The 12230-nt window shown below is 38.5% G+C and overlaps 1 protein-coding gene across 1 annotated transcript; it reads right to left on the bottom strand.

Moving 5' to 3' along the window:
- Nucleotides 1-8212: 8212 nt before the first annotated feature.
- Nucleotides 8213-10818, bottom strand: GJE1 (gap junction protein epsilon 1). The gene is given in 6 exon segments (XM_077143712.1): nucleotides 8213-9000; nucleotides 9003-9136; nucleotides 9139-9208; nucleotides 9738-9833; nucleotides 9835-9927; nucleotides 10588-10818. Coding segments are annotated over 6 exon segments (657 nt in total). The 5' UTR covers nucleotides 10627-10818; the 3' UTR covers nucleotides 8213-8775.
- Between the last annotated feature and the right edge of the window lie 1412 nt (nucleotides 10819-12230).

Here is a 12230-nt window from a genome sequence, read left to right as displayed (position 1 = left end):
TCATAATATGCCTTAAAGTCAGGCAGCGCGAGACCTCCAGCTTCGTTTTTTTTCCTCAAGATGTTTTTAGCAATTCGGGGCACCCTGCCCTTCCAGATAAATTTGCTTATTGGTTTTTCTATTTCTGAAAAATAAGTTGTTGGGATTTGGATTGGTATTGCATTGAATCTGTAAATCAATTTAGGTAGGATTGACATCTTAACTATATTTAGTCTTCCAATCCATGAACACGGTATGCCCTTCCATCTATTTAGGTCTTCTGTGATTTCTTTTAGCAGTTTTTTGTAGTTTTCTTTATATAGGTTTTTTGTCTCTTTAGTTAAATTTATTCCTAGGTATTTTATTCTTTTAGTTGCAATTGTAAATGGGATTCGTTTCTTGATTTCCCCCTCAGCTTGTTCATTACTAGTGTATAGAAATGCTACAGATTTTTGAATGTTGATCTTGTAACCTGCTACTTTGCTGTACTCATTTATTAGCTCTAGTAGTTTTGTTGTGGATTTTTCCGGGTTTTCGACATATAGTATCATATCGTCTGCAAACAGTGATAGTTTTACTTCTTCCTTTCCAATTTTGATGCCTTGTATTTCTTTTTCTTGTCTAATTGCTCTGGCTAGAACCTCCAACACAATGTTGAATAATAGTGGTGATAGTGGACATCCTTGTCTTGTTCCTGATCTTAGGGGGAAAGTTTTCAATTTTTCCCCATTGAGGATGATATTAGCTGTGGGTTTTTCATATATTCCCTCTATCATTTTAAGGAAGTTCCCTTGTATTCCTATCTTTTGAAGTGTTTTCAACAGGAAAGGATGTTGAATCTTGTCGAATGCCTTCTCTGCATCAATTGAGATGATCATGTGATTTTTCTGCTTTGATTTGTTGATATGGTGTATTACATTAATTGATTTTCTTATGTTGAACCATCCTTGCATACCTGGGATGAATCCTACTTGGTCATGATGTATAATTCTTTTAATGTGCTGTTGGATACGATTTGCTAGAATTTTATTGAGGATTTTTGCATCTGTATTCATTAGAGAGATTGGTCTGTAGTTTTCTTTTTTTGTAATATCTTTGCCTGGTTTTGGTATGAGGGTGATGTTGGCTTCATAGAATGAATTAGGTAGTTTTCCCTCCACTTCGATTTTTTTGAAGAGTTTGAAGAGAATTGGTACTAATTCTTTCTGGAACGTTTGGTAGAATTCACATGTGAAGCCATCTGGTCCTGGACTTTTCTTTTTAGGAAGCTTTTGAATGACTAATTCAATTTCTTTACTTGTGATTGGTTTGTTGAGGTCATCTATGTCTTCTTGAGTCAAAGTTGGTTGTTCATGTCTTTCCAGGAACCCGTCCATTTCCTCTAAATTGTTGTATTTATTAGCGTAAAGTTGTTCATAGTATCCTGTTATTACCTCCTTTATTTCTGTGAGGTCAGTAGTTATGTCTCCTCTTCCATTTCTGATCTTATTTATTTGCATCCTCTCTCTTCTTCTTTTTGTCAATCTTGCTAAGGGCCCATCAATCTTATTGATTTTCTCATAGAACCAACTTCTGGCCTTATTGATTTTCTCTATTGTTTTCATGTTTTCAATTTCATTTATTTGTGCTCTAATCTTTGTTATTTCTTTCCTTTTGCTTGCTTTGGGGTTAGCTTGCTGTTCTTTCTCCAGTTCTTCCAAATGGATAGTTAATTCCTGAATTTTTGCCTTTTCTTCTTTTCTGATATAGGCATTTAGAGCAATAAATTTCCCTCTTAGCACTGCCTTTGCTGCGTCCCATAAGTTTTGATATGTTGTGTTTTCATTTTCATTCGCCTCGAGGTATTTGCTAATTTCTCTTGCAATTTCTTCTTTGACCCAGTCGTTGTTTAGGAGTGTGTTGTTGAGCCTCCACGTATTTGTGAATTTTCTGGCACTCTGCCTATTATTGATTTCCAACATCATTCCTTTATGGTCCGAGAAAGTGTTGTGTAAGATTTCAATCTTTTTAAATTTGTTAAGACTTGCTTTGTGACCCAGCATATGGTCTATCTTTGAGAATGATCCATGAGCACTTGAGAAAAAGGTGTATCCTGCTGTTGTGGGATGTAATGTCCTATAAATGTCTATTAAGTCTAGTTCATTTATAGTAATATTCAGATTCTCTATTTCTTTGTTGATCCTCTGTCTAGATGTTCTGTCCCTTGATGAGAGTGGTGAGTTGAAGTCTCCAACTATTATGGTATATGAGTCTATTTCCCTTTTCAGTGTTTGCAGTATATTCCTCACGTATTTTGGGGCATTCTGATTCGGTGCGTAAATATTTATGATTGTTATGTCTTCTTGTTTAATTGTTCCTTTTATTAGTATATAGTGTCCTTCTTTGTCTCTTTTAACTGTTTTACATTTGAAGTCTAATTTGTTGGATATTAGTATAGCCACTCCTGCTCTTTTCTGGTTGTTATTTGCATGAAATATCTTTTCCCAACCTTTCACTTTCAACCTATGTTTATCTTTGGGTCTAAGATGTGTTTCCTGTAGACAGCATATAGAAGGATCCTGTTTTTTAATCCATTCTGCCAATCTATGTCTTTTGATTGGGGAATTCAGTCCATTAACATTTAGTGTTATTACTGTTTGGATAATATTTTCCTCTGCCATTTTGCCTTTTGTATTATATATATCATATCTGACTTTCCTTCTTTCTACACTCTTTTCCATATCTCTCTCTTCTGTCTTTTTGTATCTGACTCTAGTGCTCCCTTTAGTATTTCTTGCAGAGCTGGTCTCTTGGTCACAAATTCTTTCAGTGACTTTTTGTCTGAGAATGTTTTAATTTCTCCCTCATTTTTGAAGGATAATTTTGCTGGATATAGGAGTCTTGGTTGGCAGTTTTTCTCTTTTAGTATTTTAAATATATCATCCCACTGTCTTCTAGCTTCCATGGTTTCTGCTGAGAAATCTACACAAAGTCTTATTGGGTTTCCCTTGTATGTAATGGATTGTTTTTCTCTTGCTGCTTTCAAGATCTTCTCTTTCTCTTTGACCTCTGACATTCTAACTAGTAAGTGTCTTGGAGAACGCCTATTTGGGTCTACTCTCTTTGGGGTGCGCTGCACTTCTTGGATCTGTAATTTTAGGTCTTTCATAAGAGTTGGGAAATTTTCAGTGATAATTTCTTCCATTAGTTTTTCTCCTCCTTTTCCCTTCTCTTCTCCTTCTGGGACACCCACAACACGTATATTTGTGTGGTTCATATTGTCCTTGAGTTCCCTGATACCCTGTTCAAATTTTTCCATTCTTTTCCCTATAGTTTCTGTTTCTTTTTGGAATTCAGATGTTCCATCCTCCAAATCACTAATTCTATCTTCTGTCTCTTTAAATCTATCATTGTAGCTATCCATTATTTTTTCTATGTTTGCTACTTTATCCTTCACTTCCATAAGTTCTGCGATTTGTTTTTTCAGTTTTTCTATTTCTTCTTTATGTTCAGCCCATGTCCTCTTCATGTCCTCCCTCAATTTATCGATTTCATTTTTGAAGAGGTTTTCCATTTCTGTTCGTATATTCAGCATTAGTTGTCTCAGCTCTTGTGTCTCATTTGAGCTATTGGTTTGTTCCTTTGACTGAGCCATATTCTCAATCTTTTGAGCGTGGACAGTTATCTTCTGCTGCTGGCGTCTGGGCATTTATTCAGATTTCTCTTGGTGTTGGACCCAGCAAGGTTGTAATATTTTTCTGTGAAATCTCTGGCTTCTGTTTTTCTTATCCTGCCCAGTAGGTGGCGCTCGTGGCACCCGTTTGTCTGCGGGTCCCACCAGTAAAAGGTACTGTGGGACCTTAAACTTTGGAAAACTCTCGCCGTCCTGGGGGTTCGCTAGCCGGCCCGGGGTCCGAACGCAGGGAGGGTGTCCGAACGCAGGGAGGGTTGCTGGTCGCTGCAGCCAGGGAAAGAGCCCGTCCGAATTTCCTAGTCGGCCCTGGGCAACAAGCGTGGTGGGAGGGCGCCAGCGGCAGCGGCCCGCCCAAGAGAGTGCACGTTCCCCGGGAGTCACGGGTTTGGAAGGGGCCTCCCCCACCCGTCACCGTTCTCCGCGGCCTGGGGGTTTCCGATCCAATTCTCTCAGTTGGTCCGGGGGCTGCGCGTGGTGTGGGCGCCAGCCGCGGTGGTTTCAGGGGACCGCCTCTCCAATTCTCCCAGCTGGCCCGGGAAGGGGGAAGGGAGTAACTCCGGCCGCTTGCCACCCCGCCCGGTAAGGCCCGCGCGCCTCGGCGATCTCACCCGAGCTGCTTCTCTCAGCCAGCCAGCCGTTCCAGGATGGGGTACGCTGTCTTTTTTATCTCTGATGTGGCTTTGGGCGCTTTCTGTATCGTTTCTACTCCCCTAGTAGGTGTCCTGGAGAAGAAACTAAGATCCGCGCGTCTTACTAAGCCGCCATCTTCCAGGAAGTCCCCTAGTCTAATTTATTGATTTCTAATTTAATTCCTTTGTAATCAGGAAACATATTTTGTATGATTTTCATCCTTATCGCCCAGCAAATGGTACTTCTTGGTGAATGTTTCATGTGACCTGAAAAGACTGTATAGTCTGCTATTGTTAGATGGAGTGTTTTCTACATATCAACTATTTGGTAATGCAATTTAATGTTTAAGTCCTTCTATCCTTTCTGATTTCTGTCTATTTTCTCAAGTGGTTGAAATCTTCAGCTATAATTGGATTTATTCGTCTTTTCGATTCTCTCAGTGTTCATTCATGTATTTTGATGCTCTCTCACTAGTCACATGCACATTTACAACTATTATGCCTCCTAATGAAATTATACCTTTATTATTATTAACTGTTTCTTTTATCCTCAGTAATATTCCTAGACCTGAAATCTACTTGAGTTTTCTAAAATTAGTTTAGCCAATCCAGCTTTCTGATGCTCACTATTTGCATGATATATTTTTCCACTATTATTTTTATTATCTAGCTGTAATCACATTTAAATGTTTTAAATAGCAAACATTTAAATATATTAAACTATTCGAAGTGGAGTTCTCATACAGAATTGGGTCTGGCTTTTCTTGTAAATTCTTTTGACAATTTCTGCTTTTTGTTTGGAGTATTAAGGCTTTTTATATATTTAATGTAGCAATTTGTTGTACTGGAGTTTAGCTCTACTGCCTTGTTTTTTGTTTTCTATTTATCCCACCTGTTCTTTATTCCCTTTTTCTCTCTTCTACCATCTTTTGGATCAATTGTGCGTATTTTATGATTCTGTGCAATCTCCTTTATTGTCTTTAGTGTGCCACCATTGTGCAGTTTTTATTTTACTGGTTGTCGTAGATTTTATGGCATGCATATTTGGATGATCATACCATAGTTCAAATAATGATATATAAATTTACATAAATCATAAGAATCCCATAGTACTATTGTTCTAAAATGGACGTGATTTGTCAGAAGCTTATTTATTTTATTGATCTTTTCAAGATTCATCTTCAATTTATTTATCTATTCAGCATTTTTTTCTAATTTTTTTCTGCCTTTATACTTATTACCTTATTATATAATTTTTTGTCATTCTTGGTTTTATTTGGAAGCTCTTAGTTTTTCTTTTTGAATTGCATGTATTATTCTTTAATAACAAATAAACTTTCAGCTGTCTAGTTTCTACGTGTTGAACTTTGGTCATATTTCATGGGCTTTGATATGCAGTATTCAAACTTCTTCATTTAAAAATTGTCTGAGTAACCTCAGGTTAAATGATTTCATTCAACCCAATGGCTTTTGATGAAATGACTTTAAATACCTTTCTAAATGGTTAGATATTTGTATAATTTTGACATTCATATTAATTTTTATTATATTTACATTTTGATGAGAAAAATCAGCTTTTATACTTTAATCTGAATTTTATAGATGGTATTTATTATCCAGGACTAAATAGCTGTGTGGTAATACCCAGAGACAGTTACTAATATAATGGATCATAGAATAGTTGGTCAGTGAGGAACTACAGTTGTTGTCCAAACCAGCTCTCTCACCTGACTGATCTGTACCTTTAAATATAAGACTGTGTATCCTCACTTAAAAGAAGTAGGGGCAAGCAGTGCTCTTTGATGGCTTAGAAAAATGCCATCCTTCTACCTCGTCCAATGGCAGGCAGAGCCCAGGAGGTAAAAGAGTCCAGATTTCAAAGGGAAGCCTATCATGAAAGTGAGAGCTGCAAAGTCAGAGCTCCAGAGAGCTGCAGAGACCCCTTCCCCAGCCTCCAACTGAGTTTTGATCAGTGCCATGTCCTTAAACATCTTTCCAGGGAAAGAACCACCAGAAATGGTTAGAAGGAGCAACTCCCAAGATTCACACAGGGAATGCTAGCTGTTCCCCACCACCAGAGTTGAACACCTTATCGTGAAAGGGGCATATTTTTTACAATGCTCAAGCCTAGAAGATGAGTCAGAATAGAATGAGAATTGATGAAAGGGCTTGTTTGTGATGGGCAGTGGGGTTTAGGAAATCTGCTGCAGGCTTTTTAAAAAATGACCTTCCTAGGTGCATGGGTCGTTCAGCGGTTAGAATGCCCGTCTTCCATGTGGGAGACCCGGGTTCGATTCCCGGAGCCCGGAGAACATCCTTTTGCCCCTTCTCCTCCCTACTTTCCTTGGCAGCGATGACAATCTGCCTCCTGGAACCACAACAGTTTAGGTTGCAAGCATGAGTCCTCCAGGGTGGGCTCCAGGGTGATGAGGATGGTGGGGTGGAAGTATCGCATTTCCAAGCCATCCAAGGGGCACCTGTAGAGTAATTCAGGAAGGATTTGTCTCAGTAAATCCATCTAGAAAGCCTTTCAAGGAAGCAGAAAGGATCAAACTATTTCCAAGTTCCACTGTGTTCCACAGCGTGGTGATTTGAAGCTGTGTGGATCTCAGGAAAACATGTTCTTAAATTTAATCCATTCCTGTGGGTTTATATCCATCATAAGTAGGATGTTTGGATGAGGCTATTTCAGTTAAAGTGTGGCCTACCTCACTCAGGATGGGCTTTAATTCTATTACTGGTGTACTTTATAAAAAAAATGCAGAGGGAGAGAGAGAGAGAGAGAGAGAGAAAGAGAGAGAGAGAGAGAGAGAGAGAGAGAGAGAGAGAGAGAGAGAGAGAGAGAGAGAGAGAGAGAGAGAATTCTCTCTTTGCTGATTTCAGACTTCAGCTCTGGTCTTTGGGAAATGAGTAGCACCTTAAGGATGCCTTGATTTGGACATTTTCTCAGCCTCAAACTGTAAGCTAATAAATTCCCATTGTTTAAGCCAACCCATTTCATGCTGTCTGCTTTAAGCAGCCCAGGAGACTGAAACACAGAAGAAAGTTTAAGAATATTTATACATAGACAAAACTGTCCATCCTCCAACAAGGTAAAATGTGTCCATCCACCACAGCCCATAATGAAGGTTGGGGGGAGTCAGGGAGAGTGGTGGAGGTGTCCCACCTTGGGTGCAGTCAGTAGAGAGTCCATTATCTATACAGAATTTGAAAATAAGAATCAAACTGATTGTGTTGCTTGTTTTTTTAATTAATATATCAAGCAACAGTGATTCTAAACAAAGAAAAAAAATTCTCCTTCCCTTCAGGTTGGGCTATTTCTACCAGCCCCTACTTTCTTAGCATGCAACTGCACTACTCACCAGAAGGCAATCCCATGAAGGCAGAAAGCTTGGCTATCATTGTATGTGAAGCTTTTAATGCAATAAATGCTGTATTACAGGTCACAGCTATTTGCTGAATGAAGGGAAGTTTGATTTTCTCCTGACCTCAGTGATTTTAGAAATCCTAGATCCAGTAACTCATGATATTAACACAGATGAAACAATGCTCAAGGAAAAAATTGAAAGCCTCAGTATTTGACTGATTATACTTTTACTAATAAAGCATCTGTAAAAGATACCAATAATAAATATAAGGCACCAATAATAAATCACCAATGTGAGGATTCAAAATGATATAAGATCAATATCTGCCTGCTAGTAAGGCAGAAAGATTTTTAACACACCCTGAATTGATATCAAATTCTCTGTTTAATAGTTTCATAAGTATCTAGACAGCCTAGGCTAATATAAATAAACTTTTCACTTCAATAATCCTGAACACAGAAGCTACAATCACAAGCTATCCATGGGCACAGAGTTGGGTTTGTTAAACAAAAAACAAGGAAACATGCATATGTCTATAGCACATTTTATTGATGGGATAGCTACATTTCCATATAATTTAATACCAAAAATGTCAATATAAATGAGTCAAATATTGAAAAGGTTTTGGCTCCATTGCTTCAAATTAATGATTAAACTATAGAATGAGCCAATCATTAATTCACATGTTGTGCTTAAGTAAGTTACGTCTTGCATGACTGTAAATAGTAACTACATCTCCAAAGTGAAAGCTGCACACTGAAAGGGAGAGACAAATGAATTCTCTGTAGCAGAAGAACTAGGTTTCTATTCTGGTTGTTTGGCATTAGGGATGCACGTTAACCTCACCGAGCCTCACTTTTCTACTCTGTGAAAAAGAGATAATAACATCTTCTTGCCTCCATGTGCTGTCATCAAGTGAGACTAAGCAAGACAGCCCTATAAAAGAGCTATTCACACACTATTTAACATAAATTCCACGTGTATTTTCTTTAAAATGAATCACAAAATTAAAATGGAATGGAATATTTATGCAAGAATCTTTGCCTTAGAACTTAGTATTATATTTTATGTTGGACATATTTTTCAGACACACTTAACTAAGGTTAAAAAACAAACATTTAAGATATTAATAAATGCCAGTGGCACGGCAGTAGGAACTCAACCGGTCGGTCGTTGATGGATTGATTAGAAGGCATAATTTTCTAAATATGATCTCAAACATCTCAGCAGTACATAACACCACTGTAATTACAGTGAAGGTATACATTGCAGTGAGAAAAATTGTCTTTTCAAAGTGTCCTGGCCCCATACATTTTATGATGCCAAATTTTCCCTCAAGAGATCTAACATCACGCAAGCAAAGAGGCAACCAAAGAGGTGAATTTGAAGCCAAAATGCTATCACCTCCAGGCTAATTCTTAGCAAAATGGAGAGGATATAAATCACAGCGAAGATGGGCTTTTGAAGAATGCATTCTTGACTGATGTTTTGCATGAAGTATAAAGATGGAAAATAGCTCCAGGAACCAGGACAATCACTAGTTGTAATGTCCAGAACCCCTAAGGTATGCCAGAAATACCTGTCATATCATTCATCGATATGCAAAAATTCGCTACCTCTCAAGAGAGGCAAACTAAAATCCCTAAGTTTAATAAAAATCTTATAAGCAATTAAACTAATATAATGAAGGATGTCATGTTGAGCATATCAATTAATTAATAAAGATTTTAAAACTTTAACCTTAAGCATAGTATTCATGAAAATATTATCATATTTTGCTGTTATTTCCTAACAATTTCTAACAACGATGATATGCTTTGTTTTAGTAGCTACTTAATTTCTAGTTTCTAAATACAGCCCTGGAATATAATTCCAACATCAAGAAAGCACAGAAAAGTGACGTCGACAGGAATTCTTGACCAACTCAAATTAATTTACCTGAAACATTCAGCTAATTTAAGAAAATTTAACACCATCCTCAAAATAACCCCTGTTTAGATGATATCTTCTCATATTATGAGAGTACTTGGACTTTAGAAAAGAAACATTTCAAATGGTGTGGAGTAAGGAATGTCCGCACAGAAGAACTTGCCTGTGGGTGATTGGTCTCAGCTAATTGCAGCACAAGAGGTTCATTTCTGTCTCGTCTGGACCTCAGCTGAAGCGCAGAGCCTGGTTCCCTCCCGTACACTGCAGAGCCCAGCACACCGAGGAAAAACACATGGACTGACCCAAGGAAAAGGGTGTGGAAGTGTCCGTTCACTTTTGGGAACTTGACCTGTTACGGTTTTAGGGGGAAAAAAATCACTTGACAACAATCACTGAGAAGGGCATATTAAAACCATGTTTTCATGTTCACATTTTACAAAGTTAGATTCATGAGATTTTAAAGCAAGAAAGACCCTTAGGATCATCAAAACCCAAAAGCAAATCCTGCATTAAGGGATTTCTCAACCCTCTTTTCACTCAAAAAATAGTAAATGCGACAGACAAATAGGAATATCTTTCTTATGAACTATGTAACTTTGAAACTATTTAAAATATTTGAATTCAGTAAATATCTCCTACCCTTTTAATCTGGAATCTTGGGATATCTAGTACCACTTAGAAAATTACATGCTACTAAACCGGTCAGTAAATGCACCGTCTTAATCAAATAGTGTCTACTTAGTATTAGTTGTTATTATAGCTTATTTTTTTCTTCTTAATTTAGAGTTGAAAGAGTGAGCTATTTTACAACACCGGCATTTAAGAGCATGCTTGAGTTCTTTTATTTATAATTTTTAAATTCAGAATATTACGAACTGCATAGTTGATGTTTATATTATTCTCCACATATGCAGAGAACTTTATTCGCCAACACACATGCAAATGAGGTTAAAACACACAGACAGCTCTCATACAGTTGATTCTGTTTCTTTGTTTGTCTGATACTTACAAAACCTTCCTAGAAGTTCTTGATGTAATTTAGGGACATGCCTCAAGAGATGTTACCCTGGCATCACTGCGGGTTAATTCTTGACTCACGGATCCAGGTCATTTCTGCCAAAATCACACTCACTCATATTCTCTCACAACTCATACAGCAGAAAGTACTTATTGCTGCAACTTTTCTCTCTTCTCCTCCTTCTTTTCTTTCTATCTTTTCCTCCCATAGATCTCAGGGGCCCCAGTCTTTCCTGTTTCTGACCCAAACAAATTAGAAACAAAGAAACAAAGCAGAGGTCACATGATCCTTTTAACATGCACAGTCAGCATGGACAGACAGACATCCAATGAGAGTGCCTGCCGGCCAAAAGGCTAAGGGCTCTGGGCACTCAGTGCCTCTGCAATCATTTGAAAACCCCCTTTAGCTTGAAGTTTACTCCTGAAATGTCCAAATAATCTATTTTTTCACCTCAATTTAGGAGTTTCCTAGAAAATAAGCTCATGGGAAGTATTCTGCATTTTTTTCATGTTTACTTCCATGGAATATAACTAATGACTGAGATGTCTAAGAAATTATAATATACTCTGATAGTTATGACATCACCAAATGTTACTGATGCTTTCCACAATTTGTCTCTTTTTTCTGAGTGCTTGCCACAAGCATGGAAAAAATCGGACGTTATTTTTCTGTTCTAAGGAAGGTCGTAGGGGGCTGCATTTAAGATAAGACCAGGATCTAGAACACATCATATATGCGATCCTTTCCCTTCCCCTCCCTTTCATTTGTCCTACAGCGAACACATATCGTAACAGACAAAGTCATGGCTGCGGAGGAGAAGGAGGGACCAAGGGAGACGAGCAGCCGCCTTCTGGTATCCTGCTCATAGTACCATGCAGCCTGTGGAGGAGAGAACCTGCTTTTTCACCTGCCTTTCTCATTTCTGTTTCCTGTGATTCTGCTAAAGGTTGTAACCCCAGAAACATCATTGCTCTCCTGTAGCAAATGGAGAAGTGACTGTGGCATATGATTGCAACCAATGGCAAGGGCCAGTGACCTTGGTGAATGGGAGTGTGTTGTGAGTTCTAGGATTTAGGGCTGATCAAAGAAAAGATATGACCATGAGGTGGCAGTAATATACAACGAGTTTTATGTGGGTGGCGCTTGCATACATTTGCATGAAAGAGGGACATCTCTGACAACGGGAGATTTTCCAGAGATTGACCAGAGACAGCAGTGCAAGGGCCCCCATCCAGAAGGGGAAGAGGACAAGAGAAACTCCCAGGAGAGAGGGGAATCCGGGAGGGGTCTTGCAGGTCGAGGTGACACCTCTCAGCTGCACGGTGGGGAGCGTCTTGGGTCAGAGAGCACCAAGGGGCAGCAGTGGCTTGGGGTCTCCCATGGCTAGCAGATGTCAGGGGCAATTTTGCAGGGAGCACAAAGTAGGCAGGCTCTAAATAGTTACACAAATGCTTATTTGGGCTATTTTAAAAGCAATTGGATGTTGTTATGGTTAGGTTCATGTGCCAACTTGGCCAAGTGACGGTGCCCAATTCTCTGTTCAAGTAAGCACTGGCCTAACCATTACTGCAAGGACATTTAGTGGTGGGTTAATAAACCAGAAAGCTGGTTTATTAAATCTTCAGCATGGTTGC

Source organism: Tamandua tetradactyla, chromosome 25, assembly GCF_023851605.1.
Source record: "Tamandua tetradactyla isolate mTamTet1 chromosome 25, mTamTet1.pri, whole genome shotgun sequence".
NCBI classification, from domain to species: Eukaryota; Metazoa; Chordata; class Mammalia; order Pilosa; family Myrmecophagidae; genus Tamandua; species Tamandua tetradactyla.
This window is presented reverse-complemented; position numbering and strand designations above follow the sequence as displayed.